General features: G+C 34.7%; 3 protein-coding genes across 3 annotated transcripts in view; 2 read left to right on the top strand and 1 right to left on the bottom strand.

Moving 5' to 3' along the window:
- Window positions 1-355: 355 nt before the first annotated feature.
- Window positions 356-4005, top strand: LOC111806141. Its single transcript, XM_023691504.1, has 4 exons — window positions 356-712; window positions 1224-1418; window positions 2057-2238; window positions 3302-4005. The coding sequence occupies exons 1-4, from the start codon at window positions 424-426 to the stop codon at window positions 3626-3628; spliced, it is 993 nt and encodes a 330-aa protein (XP_023547272.1). The 5' UTR covers window positions 356-423; the 3' UTR covers window positions 3629-4005.
- Window positions 4006-5908: 1903 nt separating this feature from the next.
- LOC111805991 (GDP-mannose 3,5-epimerase 2) lies at window positions 5909-8903 on the bottom strand. The gene is made up of 7 exons (XM_023691306.1): window positions 8729-8903; window positions 8109-8519; window positions 7831-7924; window positions 7612-7741; window positions 7399-7531; window positions 6484-6691; window positions 5909-6396 (listed from the first exon to the last, which is right to left on the bottom strand). Exons 2-7 carry the CDS (start codon window positions 8516-8518, stop codon window positions 6241-6243), a joined length of 1131 nt encoding a protein of 376 aa, XP_023547074.1. The 5' UTR covers window position 8519; window positions 8729-8903; the 3' UTR covers window positions 5909-6240.
- A 6878-nt stretch (window positions 8904-15781) lies between these two features.
- LOC111804699 (light-inducible protein CPRF2) overlaps window positions 15782-17626 on the top strand; it is a 5023-nt gene continuing 3178 nt past the window's right edge. The window contains exon 1 of the mRNA XM_023689454.1: window positions 15782-16223. Coding sequence (XP_023545222.1) covers window positions 15825-16223 — 399 coding nt within the window. The 5' untranslated portion in view covers window positions 15782-15824. The remainder of the gene's footprint in view (window positions 16224-17626) is intronic.

Raw genomic sequence — 17626 nt, forward strand, 5'->3', positions numbered from 1 at the left:
CAAGCTTACCACTAGTAGATATTGTTAACTTTATCGGTTATGTATCATTTTCAGTCTCATTATTTTAAAATGTGTTTATTAAGGAAAAGTTTTAAAAATATGGACTAAATTAAATAAAATTTAGACTCCAAAACAAAAATTAAAGAATTTAAAAAAAAATTGTCAAAATTTGTATTTTATTCAAATTCAATACTATATTATATTTTTCTAATCAAAATTGAAAATTTTGGAATATAATTAAAAATTTAAAATGGATTAAATTANAAAAAAAAAAAAAAAAAAAAAAAAAAAAAAAAAAAAAAAAAAAAACGTATATTTTGATAAAAGACAGAGATACTGTTCGTAAGCCCAAAGAGTCAATTTCGCGTTTGAAGTAAACTCTCCATTTCCCTCTCTCGAGCTTTTCTTCCTCTCTGCGAAAAAATGTCAGAAGCCACAATAACGATCCTGGACGGCACGCAGCTAAGATCCATCGACCTCTCTCTGTCCTTCTCCGATCGTAGTGTCACCGGAGCTCAGGTCCTTGACCTTGCCGATTCCTCCGTCTCCTCGTCTCTGTTCGGGATCGCCTTGTCGGAGACTCTCAGATCATCTGCTCTTAATCGCATTGGCTTCCACGACATTGTTGCTTTCCGACGATCGGAGCTCACTCGTGAACGAGCCTCTGAGATTCTGAAGGACTATGTAGCTGCGATCGCCGATGGTTTACGAGGTATCTTGTTTTCTCGTGTTTGTATGGTGTCTTAGTGCGTAATGTTCGTGAATTTCGTTATCGGAGCTCTTGGCAGCTCATCAGGAAGTACGATTGAGTGTTGTGTTTTTTTTTTTTTTTTTTTAATCATGAATTTGACATTTTAGATCTTGCGAATAGTGAATTAGACTGTGAAGGATGAACAGAAAAGTAAGGAGAAATTGTTTCAGCATGATGAAATTGAACTGATGGATTAAATGTTGGTTGTTTAACTGGATTCCAAGCATGTGTAGGTCGTTGATTGCCAATATGAACTAGATAATCCGCTCAAAAGTTATAATCTGATATTTTAGATATATATACACCTTGGTACAAATATCATGTATCTGTCTGGTTCAACCATTTTAGTCTAGTAGAATGATCGAGGATTACCTAGATAACTGTGTATTATGAACGATCTGTTGGATATTTATTTCTCTTTGTTTTATTTCTATAGCAAGAAAACGTTACTAATAAATTTTTGTTTTCCCAGATGATCCTGTTGTAGTGTCAATTTTGGATGGGAACAATCTGCGTGTTTTCTTAGATGATGAAGATGATTTTGCAATGCTAGCCGAGACCCTTTTCACTGATTTAGATACAGAAGATAAAGGAAAGATCAAGAAGAGTGAGGTTAAAAATGCTCTTATCCACATGGGGGTTGAAACGGGTGTACCACCTCTCTCAGGTTTATTCATATTTTACTTTCCTCCTTTTCTCCTTTTTTCCTTTTTTCTTATTTAATTTTTGGTAACGTACTTTCAATTTTTACTTGGTCTATGTCTTTAGCTGAGAATTGTCTTGTACACGCATCTACAACGAATTTATTTGCAAGTTGGTCTTCCTGCCTTTGTTTGTGGAATTTTTCAAAAATTTCTGCTCAATTATATCCACTGTTTCATGTGTTCAACATATCATGTTTAAAACTCCCCTACATAAGCTTCTGCGAGGATATTTTGAATCTCCTCTTAGTGGTACAGTAGCTAGCTACATAGAGCTATTATACTGGTACAAGTCTATAACTATTTGCTGAAAAAACATACTTCCTCACATGTTTATCACGACTATGAATGCTTTCCACGTTAAATGTATGGAAGAATTTCTAGAATGTTGTAATACATTACGGAGATGCAGATCAGACTCATTTTCCTAACTTGGAAATGGTTTTCAAACAACTTTTCTCTATTATGACTTAAGGAACTTTAGTTTTGAGCATTTGTTCTATTTTTTAACTGATTAGTAAAAGGACCCTACTTCACATTTGAAGTGATAACCTGTGTGCATTTGCAACGAACTTCTCTTTGTAACATACCAGTGATGAAACAGAATATCCTTTGCTGAGCGACATCTTGCAAAAACACGAAGTGGAGAGCAGCAATGAATTGGGCCAAGCTCAATTTGCAGAAGTGCTTCAGCCTGTCCTTCAAGAGTTAGCAGATACTCTTGCAAAAAAGCCTTATGTTTTCATTCGAAGTATCAAGGTCGCTAATGGAGCTCAGATAAAAAAGGTAAATCGGTACCTTTCCTTTTCTTCCTTGGACATACCCTTCAATGATATCTTCCCCTTGACATCGGGAATTGGGAAGTGTTGTAAACCCTTTTTTTGTGAGAAACTTTGAAAGTGTAGTAAACCCTTAATACCATCATTAGCATATTTTCTTAGATAAGTTTACTGGCCTGGTTTATCTGCATCCGACATTTTACGTACTAGAAGGATTACACCCATCAAATTGTGGATTCATTAATTTTGGAAATTTTAACATTATACTATCAGTAACAGGCACTGACAAAAAATGGGTAAGCCCCGACCTGTAGTTTCTTTTCCCCTCAAGTTCTGCACTTTGTTGACTAGCTTCTGGATCTTAGAACTATCCACTGCACTTAATACCATGTGAAATTGTTGTTATTATTTTATGCTCGAGGAAAATATTCTTTCTGTTGGTCTTATGATGATAGATACCACTGATTGCAGTGAGCTAGTTCTCTGGAGTCGAAGTATATCAATTTATGTCTGATCCTTCACATATAGTTTCCTTCAACCATATTCTCTTCATGAACTAGAGCCAATCCTAGAGCCAATCCTAATTGATCTTGTAAGAGACATGCTATTGAACAAATCTGTTTTTCAAATGATTTANAGCTGGAGCTTCTAACTATGATGAATGCGCCGCTAACTATGGATATGATGCCGGAAATAGACCGATTTTATATCACCCTTCAATTCGAATTAGCAAAAGCAATGTCTCCTTGCATAATATGGATTCCAAACATTCATGATCTGGATGTGAATGCGTCGAATTACTTATCCCTTGGTCTATTAATGAACTATCTCTCTAGGGATTGTGGATTGTGAAAGATGTTCCACTAGAAATATTCTATTCTGACCTGCACTTCAGATATTGTAAACTGAATGTATATATACACAGTGAGATCTGGTAGTTTTCTTCTTTGTGATGAAGTTTTATTTTCATCTAATCTACTCTAGTGAATAGTGACTTGCATGACTTCTTACTACTATTTGGGAACTATGAATACTTTTGAAAATATTGTAATTCCTGATGTGAGTTGCAGCTTTTGGCTGACGAGAAGCAATTCAGCAATGTCATAGAAAAGCTCTGGCAGTGGCAGGGAACCCATAAAGAAGAGGATGAGGTAACAACTTTGCAAAAAATCAGGAATTACTTCGAAAAAGAATGGAGGGAACTGGGCTTACCACCTACAGAAGCCAATGATGCCATGGTTCTTCTCTATGATGCAATATTTGCTGATATAGCGAAGGAGAAGTGTGGTTCGATATCTGAAAAAAATCAAGTTGAAAAACTTGCGAAGGAGATTTTGGAGATATTTGTGGAGCAGCTTGAAGCCAGTCCTGTGTATTATGATTGTGACCCCAAATGAGCAAGGTGACCATGTTACATCTGAAGCTCGCGTCATCACTTACGGAATCGGTCGTTTCTTCGATCATCATTCTCTTATGATCAGGTACGAGCATTTAAGAGTAAAGTAATTATGATATCAAACTCCTTTGGGCTAGCATGTTATCCTGAAACATAGTCATGTTCATTATATACCATACTGAATTTGGAGCCCCTTGAAGTGGCCAATAGTTTTATACCATGACATACAGAATCAGAATAAAATGTATCATTCAGATGGGATTTAGTTATACATTTTTGTGAGGAACAATTTATAATCCTACCAGAAAAATTCATGTACTCCTAGGTGAAGCTTTTGTCTGGTGAGATTAAAAGTAAAATGCATGCTTCATTTGCATCCTTTTCTTTGCTTGCTTTATTGATATTTATTCTTTGAATTTCTTGTTTTCTTTTCGCAAAGTGCACCTTCTTTTCCATACTTAGAGGTTGCATAGAAGCCCCAAAATGTAGAAGTCTAACACTCTAATGACCAAAATCCACCGCTAGCAAATATTGTTTGCAGGAGCTTCCCCTCAAAGTTTTTAGTGCATCTGCTAGGGAGAGGTTTCCACGAATATTTCGTTCTCCTCTCCAATCGATGTGGGATCTCACAAACACTAACGGCCCAAACCCACTGTCAGCAGATATTGTCCTCTTTGAGCTTTCCTTTTCGAGCTTTCTCTCAAGGTTTTTAAAACGCGTTTGCTAGGGAGAAGTTTCCACAACTTTATAAAGAATGTTCCGTTTTCCTCTCGAACCGAAAACAGAGAACCATTAAACCTTACTAACTACCAAATTTCTTCCCCAGCTTTCTTAACTTCTTTGAAAATTCTATTATTTTGTCCAGCCAAATACCTCATAAAATAGAACAGAAACTTGTTTTAGTTTATGATTTAACCAAAATTAAAACAAAGATTTTTTTTTTAAAATTAATTTTTGTATATAAATGTTGATTCACAATCTTAGTGAAAATGACCTGTACTTTATTTGAGAGCTTTTTGAGGAGTCCACGTATAACATTTTGTTTCGTGAGAGTCATCACTTAATGAAACACGTTACACTACTATTTTCCACATCTTCTCGCCTTCGCCTCTCCCCGAAGTTCATTTATTTTAGTTGTCGAACATAATTCAACCAGTTAAGAAGTTCGGCCAATTTTTTTGTCGAATAATTTTTTTTTGTATGTGCAAGTATTTGAACCATGTAACTTTATCTCTCATTTCATTGCTTACATCTCTCCAATATTGACGATTAACAAATGAGATTTTTTTTTTATTATTATTATTTTTGCTTTTTTTTGAACTCGACGTGAGAGCCTCTCGATCGAAGGGTATATGCTCATCAACGGGTATATACCCAAATATGACCTTATTTATTGGTCTATGGTCCCATATGTTTGGAAACAGTAACATCAACCACAATAATTTCAGGTTGATTACAAAATATTCGTATTACTTTGTAGTACACAGAGAGCATATTTACTCCCAAGGTTACAAATTTTCTTTTATTAATGTTGAATATGATAAAATTTTAGTATTAGTATTTAATATTCATTTCTCCAAAATTTATTACATCACTCTAGCGTTATAAATATGTCTTAACTATTGAATCATACCTAAGTTGATATTGATTGATAAACGAGTTCTGTTTAATACTAATAAAGATGTGACTTAAGTTTGATATTAATTTTCAGTCGAATCATTTTTTATTCGCTACCTATTACCAATGCGGGCCATTGCCCCAGAAAAGGACAAGGAAAAAGGGGCAGTTGAAAATGAATTAGGAAATGTACACGTCCTTATAAAGGACCACAAAGCAAAAGGTGAAGCAGATGGGAAGGTGGCCTCATTGGCACCAAGTGATTTCTCTTCTTTTCCCTTCTTGAACCATCACTTTTTGCTTTGATTTTGATCCCTTTTACGTACATGATTTTCTCGACGAGTCAAATCTCCCCTAAATGCAATACGTAACGGGCCAAAGCAAAGTCAACGGTGTGTCAGTGAAGACGCTGGGCCTCGGAGGGGGTGGATTGTAAGATCCCAAATTGGAGAGGCTCGAAGGGGTGAATTATGAGATCCGAAGTTGGAGAGGATAACAAAGCATTTCTTACAAGGGTATAAAAATCTCTCCCCAACAAACGCGTGAGGCTCATAGTGATACATAACGAACCATATCTGCTAGCGATAGACTTAAATAGTTACAAACTGTCTCTTAATCTTTTTTTTAAGGAAAAAAAATCAATCTTACCCTAAACATAGGGACGTGCAAGATAAACTTGGATAAACGTTGTAAAATCATACACAAAAAGTTCAGACCTCTGCTCTCTGTTGAACGAAGCATAGGTTTCAGAATTAACAGTGAAATAAAGTGGAAAATCTATAAGAAATCAGACAAGAACATGAACCTGCTAAACAAAACTACAGTACTTCCTTAAGGGCATGTAGAATTGAATAGAATAGTAGGCATATAAAAGTATCCAGTAACATCTGAACACTACACAGAATGTAGTAGGTAGTAATAGAAACTTTTGAAAACAGCTAGTATAGGTCGGGTTGCACCGATACAACCCGAACGGCTTATCCGGGTGTTAACTAATTACTCTTTACCATCGGCAGCACGGAGAGACCCGAGTTGAACCGGAGCTTGGGTACCAACAACCTTTGATGATCCATAAAGTGAAAGGTCAATGCCTTGAGACTTCTCTTTTTCAATTTGCTCCTTGATCCAGAAGTAGGTAATTCTCAAACCATCCTACACATAATATACAGGAAAGCATAGGTGACGAAGTTGCGAAGAATTTAGGATCGTCGAGATGAAAACGAATGGCTCGACATTTACCTTCAACTTCATTGTGGGAGCCCACCCAAGTTTCTCTTTGATGAGTGTGTTGTCCGAGTTACGACCACGGACACCCTCGGGACCAGGGATGTGGTGAATTGGAAGCTTTTTGTTATCGAAGCTCAGAACGATTTCAGCCATTTCGTTCATGCTCACCATCTCGTCGCTTCCAATGTTCACTGGCTCACGGAAGTCCGACTTTGTCAATCTGTAAACAGAAGTTCGACGATTAAAATCTCATCCTGAGCGAGCCATGGTTTGTAACAAAAGATCGCCAAGCAATCGAGCTGTTCGTTCACTCAACAAAGACATCAATCATTAAGCAGTCATCCCAATTCATGAATCAAAAAGTTCACAACCAAACAGATCAGTGTACAGCCTACATACAATCTATACATCATTTTCCCTTTAGCTCAACCTTAATTTAGTGAAGCTAGAGCTGAAACCAATAAGCCAAAAAGTACTATAACGGTAATGGCCAAGTGTGAGATCCCACATTGGTTAGGGAGGAGAACGAAACATTCTTTGTAAGGGTGTGGAAACCTTTCTCTAGCAGAGACATTTTAAAACCTTGAGTGGAAGCCTAGAAGGAAAAGCTCAGAGAGAACAATATCTGTTAGCGGTGGGCTTGGGCTGAAACAAATAGTATTTGGAAGGGTGTGGATTGTGAGATCCCACATCGGTTGGAGAGGAGAACGGAGAGGAGAACGAAATATTATTTGGAAGGGTGTGGAAACCTCTCCCTAGCAGATGCGTTTTAAAGCCCAAAGAGGACAATATCTTCTAGCGGTAGGCTTGGAATGTTACATCAAGCCCAACTAATTCAAGGAAGGCTTCAGCCACCTTGGCCGATCGTATCAAATCCGAGAAGCAAAAATTTTAAACATGGAATTTGCAGCAGATGAGCTTGCTTACCTAAGGACACCTTCAACACATTCATCAATGAAAGTGAAAGATCTTGTCTGAAGACCATCACCCCACATCTCAAACTTGTCTACAGAAGTAAGAGCCTTTCTACAAAATGCAGCAGGAGCCTTTTCCCTTCCACCTACATGAATAAACTGATAGCATTAGATCATACAAGATAAGTTCAAATGAAATATAACCCTTTTCAGCATTTTGATCTACCTTTCCATGTTCCGAACGGACCATAAATGTTATGAAACCTCCCAACTCGACACTCGATACCAAAATCCTTTGTATAATGCTTGCACAACTCCTCCGTAGCAAGCTTCTCCAAACCATAAGCATCTTGAGGCTACAAAACAATCGTTAACACGGTTTTAATAACGACATAGCTAACAATAGCTTCGTTTCTTAGTCGTTAACATAGAAGCAAATATGCACCTCAGCAGGCCAAGCATCTGACTCTTTCAAGCTCACATTAGTTTCCAATTGCTTAAATTCAGGGTAGATACAAGCACTAGATGCATAGAAAAACCTGTATCCACAAGATGGAAGGGACAAAGCCAAGAACAATGATTATACACATAATAGCTCATAAAAATTTCTAGCTCATCCTGACCCCACCACCCACAAGCCATGATTCTAAAGGATAAAAGCATTAACCAGTCCTGTATCGTTCTAGAAACCATGAATTGAGAAAGATTTTCATGAAAACTAACCTCTTGACGCCATTGATTCTTGCAGCTTCAAGCATATTGAAGCTAATCATGGTGTTATTATACATGATAACAGAGTGATTGGATTGGATGAAGCCCATACCGCCCATATCAGCAGCTAAATTGAAGACATGGTCGACTTTTTCAGTGACCTTCAAGCAATTTTCCATCACTCTAAGATCAACAAGATGGAATTCATGGCAGAACATATCCTCTGTCATGTGTTCATTCTTTTTCCAATCAGAAGCAATGATGTAATGGCCTTCGCTCTTCAAACGCCTAGCAATGTGAGAGGCGATAAACCCACCAGCGCCGGTGATGGAGATTCTCAGCTTCTCCGATGGCCAATACGGCTCTCTTTCAAGCTCCTGATAAGTGTAAGAACCATAATTCGCTTCCCCTGCGCTCCCCATTCTGCAACGTTATGGAGATTCATCATCAGAAGTGAATGTGAATTTCACAAAATTCAAACAAATCAAACGAAAAACAATAAATCAAGAACTACCCAGAAATCGAAACCCTAAATTGAACGAAAACACGGAAACATTGCAAGAATCAACAACAAATGAAGAAAAGAAAGCAGAGGAAGGCACAAAATCAAGTTCGGAGTTGGGGTTTTTTACCAGAAAAATGGCGGAAATTCACGATTCTAATAGATAGAATTGGGGAAGAAGACGTAATGGGCAGTGATGAAAGCGGAGAAGGGGAAATGGGTAGCGAATGGAATGGCGTGGCGCAGAGCGGGTAGGCTGTGGTGGCTATTAATAGACGAGAAGGGTGAAGTGAGCGAGGAAAGACGGCCATTCATTTATTTTTCTCTTACCCTTCCCGTTGGTCCCATCTCTCTCCTCCGCCATAACGGCAGCTCCAATTTCCAAACCCGCCAAACCAGATCAATCCGATTGATTCAGACAAAAAGATGAGCATGAGACGTTAATAGAGACTCTGAGTACGTGGAAATTTAGGGTCGTTACAAAAAAATTTATATTTTCCCGATCGTTTCAAACAAAAGATGAGCATGATCGTTTCAGACAAAAGATAAGCATGACACCTTAGTAAGGTACTAAGAGAATATGGAAATTTAGAGTTAGTTACGAAAAGATTCTTACTTTTCTTACCATTTTTTTTAAGTCAATTCTAAAGGGTTGAATTTGGACTCGAAAAAGATGATACCTTTCGAATTGTTTTTTTAGTTTTCACTCGGGTTTCTCTCGCTTTTGGCATAGCGGGCCCCAGCGGGAGGCCCGCACGACGGGCTTTAGCTCAGTGGTGGAGCGTGNAAGTGGTCAATATCATATTATTGTGGAGAGTCGTGATTTCTAACATTGGATTGTCACATTCTCAATATTGCTCGATGAAAGCTAGTTGCAACGAGTGTAAGCCATCCTAGGTGAGATTAAAACAAGATGAGATGCAGGTAGGCTACACTACTACCATGAACCAATAATCGAGTCTATCATCCCAAACTATGAGTATTAGAGTCCAAATCTTCAGTTCTGTCGAAGATGAAGCATGAACGATTTAGACTTTAAATGTTCCAAGGCACATTAGCATACTTCTCCTGTTTGAATCGGGGTTTGAAACCAAACTTCTCCTCAGGAGAATAGATGGGTCGATTCAAGTGAGATCCAATATAGATCCAACTTGTTTTCTGTTCGTGTTTACTATGATTTTAGTAGGTACGTTTGCGTTCTTCGTCAAATTTTCAAAACTTTTTTAGAATTAGATAATAAAACGAACAGTTCTGTTTTTATAAATTATTGAAATGTCAGTTTAGATGTCGGATGTTTTGCTGCATAGATTTCCTGACATCCCTCCCGACAAGCACGAGTTTATCGACATGAACCGCAAAGTTTATTTGAGAGATGTTTTTTAAAGAGAGCAGATAAATCAAGTTTTGCTTTCGATGAAATAATTAAGAATATTTTAGATTAAATTTGTAAATACTATTTCTACTCGTAAATTTTTATGCTTCATTATCTACTTTCTATTGACGATTTCAAAAGCTAAAACCGTACTGATTATTAAACGGGTTTTAGAGACTAGATTTATAAATTATTATTTTAATGTTAATATAGTAACTTTAGCTTCAATTTAGGCTCGGAAAATTTAAAATTCTCAACTTGATCCTCGTAAATTTGTTAATCCAAGTGTCTCGAGTTGACAAAATTATCTCGTGGGACAATTCTTAGAACATGCAACATGTTTTTATTGAATGTAAATAGGCGACTTAACTTGTAATCTAACACTATATTTGACCTTAAAACATGTTTTAGATTTAATGAAACTAAATAGATATTTGTCCATCTTGACCCGTTCGTGTTCACGGTTTTAAAGATGTAGAGGTTTCCACATCTCTTATAAGAATTGTTTCGTTATCATCTCCAATCGTGAGATCTCACAATCCACTCCCCTTCGGGGCTAGTGTCATCGCTGCCACACCGCTCAATGTCTGGCTGTATACCATTTGTAATAGCCCAAATCGATTGCTAGCAGATATTATTTGCTTTGACCCGTTACATATCGACGTCAACCTCATAGTTTTAAAACGCTTTTGTTAGAGAGAGGTTTTCAAACCTTTATAAGAAATGTTTCGTTCTCCTCTTTAACCGATATGAAATCTCACGTCATTGAATAATAGTGTTTTAAACAAATTAAATAAAGTTTATTATAAGTGGAACATAATATTTAAATGGATGGAAGTTCTAATACGCTTCATCAAGTCCTATGATATGTTTGAACTTTGACCCAATAATATATATATATATATATATAGGTTCCATTTTAGTATAAATTACGTAAAAGAGAAAAAAACGTGATAATTTATTCAGTTTTTGAATCTTTGATTACGACTTTGTCAAACTCTCGAGTCATTAAAACAAAATAGAGTCTTAATAACGTTTTGTTTTGTCCTTTTTGTCGTTAAAAAACCTTCACGTCGTGATGTGTAGTCCAAAAACTACTCTAATCTTAAAAAAGTTGAAACTTTGGTTATCGAAGACGGGAAGCTCGGATGTGCCAATATGAACATAGCTCAACGATAATTGACATAAATTTCTTATCAAAGAATCAAATCTCCAAATTTCATATTTGTTATATCTAAAAAAAGCTTCGATTTATAGGAATATATGAATTCGTCTTTACATAACTTATATATATCACATGGAAATTAATACAAATATTTAACCGAGAGTATTATTTCATGTGAAAATGCTCGTTTGAAATAATAGAGAGTAGAGATGTCCACAAAATAGGGCAGGGACGAGAAAACTTTCCCATCTCCATCCCGACGTCTATTTCAACCTCTATTCTTATTGAATTCTCGATAAGAAATTTTGTCTCATCTCTGAAGTTTTCTGTAGAGTTTAATTATATCTAATTCTGAAATTTTTTAAATATTATTTCGAGGAATTGAAGCCTTTAAATTAAAAAATCAGACGTTAAATCAAATATAATTTCAAATCATATTTCTATGTTTAATTTCAACTATGTTTACTCAATACAGATTTGATTAAATATTCTTGTACCTCGAGAATAAAACGGAATCATTTTATAGATCGAAAATGGGTATACTTAAAAAGAATCAAATAGTTTTAAAATTGAGCGAAAAAATATATATATATATATATTATAAATTTAGTCATTCAACTTGGGAGTTTATGTCTATTTGGTTCTTAAACTTTTAAAATCATAAATTTAATTCTAAAATTTTCAAATTTTTTAACCTAAAGTACTATAAAATTTTAATTTATATCAATTTTTTTTTTAATTGAAGGGACTATAATGGTTCAAAAATTAAATTTGTAATTTAATAAACGCTTAATTAATAAAAATATTTATAGGTTTTGTATTTGGTCTCAAAAATATCTCTAATCTTTAAAAAAAAAATTAATAATATCTTTACTTTAAAAGAAATTCTAAAAAATATTTTAGCGTTAGTTTTGGATGGAAACCGTTAATACTTTATTTAAAAGAAAAAATTCTTTAAACTTTTAACAGTGTTTCAAATATACTCTTTAAAAAAATTCATAAATATCCCGTCCTTCAAAAGTATTTTTATTAAAAACAGTTTAAAAATTTAATGATATTTTTAAAACAAAATGGTTTTAATTTAAAATTAAATTTTTTTAAATTTTTCTTGAAAGATATTATTTATTTATTTATTTATTATTATTATTATTATTATTATTATTTTTTTTGGGAAAGATTAAAGATATTATTGAAATTTTTTCTTTTTTTCTTTTTTAATAAAAATAATAAGAATAAGAATAAGGTTGGGCCCACATAATGTGGGCCTTTTATATGGGCCTCAAAGTTGTTGAGTGTGTTATCCATTTTGAGTATCCGTACGTATCATTGGTAAGCAACCATCCATTGGAACCCACTTGGCCTCTCCCCATCTTCAATTTTTTTTTTTTTTTTTTTTTTGGAATTTAATATCCATCACAAATTCATATTATCCTTTTATCATTAAAAAAAAATATATATATTAAAAAATTAATAATATCTCACTTTTTTTATTTAAAAAAAAAATTAATTTTCGATCTTCAAACAATTGCTCAACTCGGCTTACAAATACATCGAAAATGGTGATGTACACTCCGTTATAGTCCCGTCGATATAAACATAATAATTTCTAAAATAAATTTGAATATTTTAAATTTAGTTTTAATTTTTAAATGAAAATAGGAATATATATATATAGATATGAAGGCAAGTGGATGATGATAATTAGCCATTTAGAAAAATCTTCATATTGGCCTTCCTTTTTATTGAACAAGTGGGAGGGTGAGGAGACAAAAAGCCTATTTTAGAGACATTAAAATATATAATTGGGTCCTTAATTTTATTTTTTTAATAATAGCTCAGATCACAGATATAGTTTCTTTGGACTTTCCCTTTTCGGCTTCCTCTCGAGGCTTTAAAACGGGAAAGTTTCCACACATTTATAAAGAATGTTTAGTTCCCCTCCCCAACCAATGTGGAACTTCCACAATCCATCCCTTTCAGGGCCCAACGTCCTCGCTGGCACTCTTTCCTTTCTCTAATCGATGTGGGACCCTTATCAAATCCACCCCTTTTGGGGCTAGCGTCCTTACTGACACATCATCTCGTGTCTATGTGTTTATTTCATTTTATAGTTATTTATTATCCTATCACTCTTTATAATAAATTTTAACCGTAAATAAGTAAATAAATAAATAAACCCTGTTGTTTTTAATCAAATAGGAAGAAGAGATTTTTTAGANAATTTTTTTTTTTTTTTTTTTTTGGAATTTAATATCCATCACAAATTCATATTATCCTTTTATCATTAAAAAAAAATATATATATTAAAAAATTAATAATATCTCACTTTTTTTATTTAAAAAAAAAATTAATTTTCGATCTTCAAACAATTGCTCAACTCGGCTTACAAATACATCGAAAATGGTGATGTACACTCCGTTATAGTCCCGTCGATATAAACATAATAATTTCTAAAATAAATTTGAATATTTTAAATTTAGTTTTAATTTTTAAATGAAAATAGGAATATATATATATAGATATGAAGGCAAGTGGATGATGATAATTAGCCATTTAGAAAAATCTTCATATTGGCCTTCCTTTTTATTGAACAAGTGGGAGGGTGAGGAGACAAAAAGCCTATTTTAGAGACATTAAAATATATAATTGGGTCCTTAATTTTATTTTTTTAATAATAGCTCAGATCACAGATATAGTTTCTTTGGACTTTCCCTTTTCGGCTTCCTCTCGAGGCTTTAAAACGGGAAAGTTTCCACACATTTATAAAGAATGTTTAGTTCCCCTCCCCAACCAATGTGGAACTTCCACAATCCATCCCTTTCAGGGCCCAACGTCCTCGCTGGCACTCTTTCCTTTCTCTAATCGATGTGGGACCCTTATCAAATCCACCCCTTTTGGGGCTAGCGTCCTTACTGACACATCATCTCGTGTCTATGTGTTTATTTCATTTTATAGTTATTTATTATCCTATCACTCTTTATAATAAATTTTAACCGTAAATAAGTAAATAAATAAATAAACCCTGTTGTTTTTAATCAAATAGGAAGAAGAGATTTTTTAGAAAAAATTATTATTATGTATTTATTCAATTATTGGGACATAAAAAAAAAATTATATTTATTAGGGGAAAAAAGGGTATGGGCCCTGATAAGTGGGCCATGGTTTTGATGGGCCTCAAAGTTGTGGTTATCCATATCATTGGAAAGCCATCCATTGGAACCCACTTGTCCTTTTCTCTCTCCTCTTTTCTCTCTCTTCAATTCAAAAAGTGTGGGGAAAATTCCATCTGCACCACAAAATGATATTATCCTTTGTCCTTTTATGTGTGGCTTTTTGGTCANCTTAATTTTATTTTTTTAATAATAGCTCAGATCACAGATATAGTTTCTTTGGACTTTCCCTTTTCGGCTTCCTCTCGAGGCTTTAAAACGGGAAAGTTTCCACACATTTATAAAGAATGTTTAGTTCCCCTCCCCAACCAATGTGGAACTTCCACAATCCATCCCTTTCAGGGCCCAACGTCCTCGCTGGCACTCTTTCCTTTCTCTAATCGATGTGGGACCCTTATCAAATCCACCCCTTTTGGGGCTAGCGTCCTTACTGACACATCATCTCGTGTCTATGTGTTTATTTCATTTTATAGTTATTTATTATCCTATCACTCTTTATAATAAATTTTAACCGTAAATAAGTAAATAAATAAATAAACCCTGTTGTTTTTAATCAAATAGGAAGAAGAGATTTTTTAGAAAAAATTATTATTATGTATTTATTCAATTATTGGGACATAAAAAAAAAATTATATTTATTAGGGGAAAAAAGGGTATGGGCCCTGATAAGTGGGCCATGGTTTTGATGGGCCTCAAAGTTGTGGTTATCCATATCATTGGAAAGCCATCCATTGGAACCCACTTGTCCTTTTCTCTCTCCTCTTTTCTCTCTCTTCAATTCAAAAAGTGTGGGGAAAATTCCATCTGCACCACAAAATGATATTATCCTTTGTCCTTTTATGTGTGGCTTTTTGGTCATTTCACGTTTTATTTTCCCACTAAAAATATGGGAAATCTATTTTTTTTTTGTCCACCTTGTATTTTATAATATCCAAAGTTTTTATTTTATTTTATTTTATTTATTTATTTATATATTTAGAGTGGTTTACTTTTTTACTTTTGTTTTGTCTATGGATTCTTTTCTTTTTATTTATTTTTTATCTCTCAAATTTTAAAATATTGATCACATTTGATATTTAATAAAAAAAATTATAATTTTATATTTATTTTATTCGTAAAATTTAAAAGATATTGAATAGGTTCGAAACTTTTAAACATTAAATTTAAAATTCAGGTATTTATTAGATATAAAATTAAAATTTCGTTAAATTTTTTAAAAAAATTTAAAAATACTCGGTTAGTAATAGGTTAAAAAATATACATAAAATTTTAAAAATAACATTAACACTATTCACCTTTATAAAAAAATTTTAAAACTTATTATTGTCAATATATAGACGAAAACGGTGTGATTATTAAATTTATGTATATTTATATAATATATATATAAATAAATATCGGTCCAAGTGGAAATGGTTGTTTATGACGAAAATACCCTCGACCGGAGCTAAAAGTTCTCCCGCACCAAATTTGCAAAGGAGTCGACAAGACGAAGGACATTTGGAGAGAGAGAGAGAAAATGGATAGGGTATTCTCAGTGGGTGAAATTTCTGACCAGTACTGGTCGTCTCAACCCGCCGCCGATCCTCCGCCGTCACGGCCGCTGCCGACGGCTGACGAAGGCTCCAAAATGAACCGTAGCGCATCGGAGTGGGCCTTCCAGTGCTTTCTTCAAGAAGCCTCTGAAACTTCCCCTCATTCCTCTGCTGCAGACCATGACGAAGTTATCGAGATCAAGGACCCTGCCCCTAATCAATTGCAGAAACTTAATGCTAATCGCGATGGCGCTAGTAATTGTAATAGCAGCAGCATTTCTACCAATGCTGGGCCACCGAATATTCCGATCGATTCCGAGGAATATCAGGCCTTCCTTAAGAGTAAGCTTCATTTGGCTTGTGCTGCCGTCGCCATGAAGAGGGTAAAATTTCCCCCCCTATTTTCTCCTTATTGATGGGAGTTGTTGATTTCTTTTCTGTGTTCTGTTGATGAGAGAATTGAACAATATATTAGAAATCTGAGCAATGATTTTGACATTGGCTGTTTAATCCGTTCATTTATGTACTGATCCAGTAGGGGACGGGTTTATCAAATCTCTAGTTCTTTAATTTCTTCTTTTTCCCTTTCTAATCTGGATTTATTCACATTTTTTAGTTTCTATTTAGGAAGAGAGTTAGCTCTAAGTGTCTAGATTGCTGGATTCAAACACTAGGAGTTGTTTTTTCGTTAATTATCTTATGGAGGTATTGTAGAAACTATGATCAAGCGTTTTCTTATATTTCTTTTAGGAATTTCAACTTCTTCATGTATGAAAACGAGATATTATTTTGATTAATGTTTGCGGATATGTCTTCCCTTTCCCCAGAACCAACCTTCGTATGAAAAATTACTCCCATTGGAATAGATTGATTGTTGAGATTCGAATGAATAATTGCTTGTCTGCATAGTCTTTAGGAAAAAGAAAAAGCATATTCTGAAAGTTATCAAGTTTGATAAGTTACTGAAGCTGGACAAATCTACCGTTCATCTGTATGAAGAGATTTACTAGAAGGTAAAGATGGGTTAACCTTTTTAGAAGCTCTAGAGGCTTTCCTTTGAAGTAAATTTTCAGATGAATTATGGACTATTGCTAGCTCACCTTCTCTGCTTTTGGTGAGGAAGAGCCCAATCACGATTTCCAGAACCATTTCATTGATGACTTGAAAATGTTGAGTCTCATTCTTTGTGGTCCCATTTGATATCTAAAATTTTCATCTCATTGTAGTTTGACATGGAGTTTACAACCTTACTCTATTTGACTTATAGCGATAGGAGTTGGTATGACAAGATGAAATGAAACAGTATGAAGGGGAATGCAGCTGCTGTTATCTTTACAAGTTTGGAAAATTATGAAGGGATTAATCTTGAATGCTGTTAGGGGAGATAAGGAGGTTTGAGATATTTGATAACCATGGATATTCGTTCTAATTTACATGTGTCTCGTCTAATTCAAATGAAAAACTGCAGGACCTTAAAACGCTCGCATAGAATGTTTAATATTTTCTTAGGTAGGTGATACCGTTGGTTGTATCTATGTAACGGCCAAAGCCTACCACCAGCAGATATTGTCCTCTTTAGGCTTTTCCTTTCGGACTTCCCCTCAAGGTTTTTAAAACGCGTTTGTTTGAGAGAGGTTTCCACACCCTTATAAACAATGCTTCATTCTCCTCCCCATTCTCCTCCCCAACCGATGGGATCTCACAATCCACCCTCCTTCGGTGCCCAATATCCTCGCTGGCACTCATTCCCTTCTTCAATCGATTTGGGATCCCCCAATCCACCCCC

Source organism: Cucurbita pepo, chromosome LG11 (assembly GCF_002806865.2).
Source record: "Cucurbita pepo subsp. pepo cultivar mu-cu-16 chromosome LG11, ASM280686v2, whole genome shotgun sequence".
In the NCBI taxonomy this organism is placed as follows: domain Eukaryota; kingdom Viridiplantae; phylum Streptophyta; class Magnoliopsida; order Cucurbitales; family Cucurbitaceae; genus Cucurbita; species Cucurbita pepo.

What these genes read in the sequence shown, in the direction of transcription:
- LOC111806141 (XM_023691504.1), top strand. Translation starts at nt 424, where the DNA reads ATGTCAGAAGCCACAATAACGATCCTGGACGGCACGCAGCTAAGATCC. An exon ending in GATCGCCGATGGTTTACGAG is followed by an intron (nt 713 to 1,223) that starts GTATCTTGTTTT and finishes TTGTTTTCCCAG; the next exon opens with ATGATCCTGTTGTAGTGTCA. An exon ending in GGGTGTACCACCTCTCTCAG is followed by an intron (nt 1,419 to 2,056) that starts GTTTATTCATAT and finishes GTGATGAAACAG; the next exon opens with AATATCCTTTGCTGAGCGAC.
- LOC111805991 (XM_023691306.1), bottom strand. Translation starts at nt 8,518, where the DNA reads ATGGGGAGCGCAGGGGAAGCGAATTATGGTTCTTACACTTATCAGGAG. An exon ending in AGAATCAATGGCGTCAAGAG is followed by an intron (nt 7,925 to 8,108) that starts GTTAGTTTTCAT and finishes TTGTGGATACAG; the next exon opens with GTTTTTCTATGCATCTAGTG. An exon ending in TGTGTTGAAGGTGTCCTTAG is followed by an intron (nt 6,692 to 7,398) that starts GTAAGCAAGCTC and finishes TTCTGTTTACAG; the next exon opens with ATTGACAAAGTCGGACTTCC.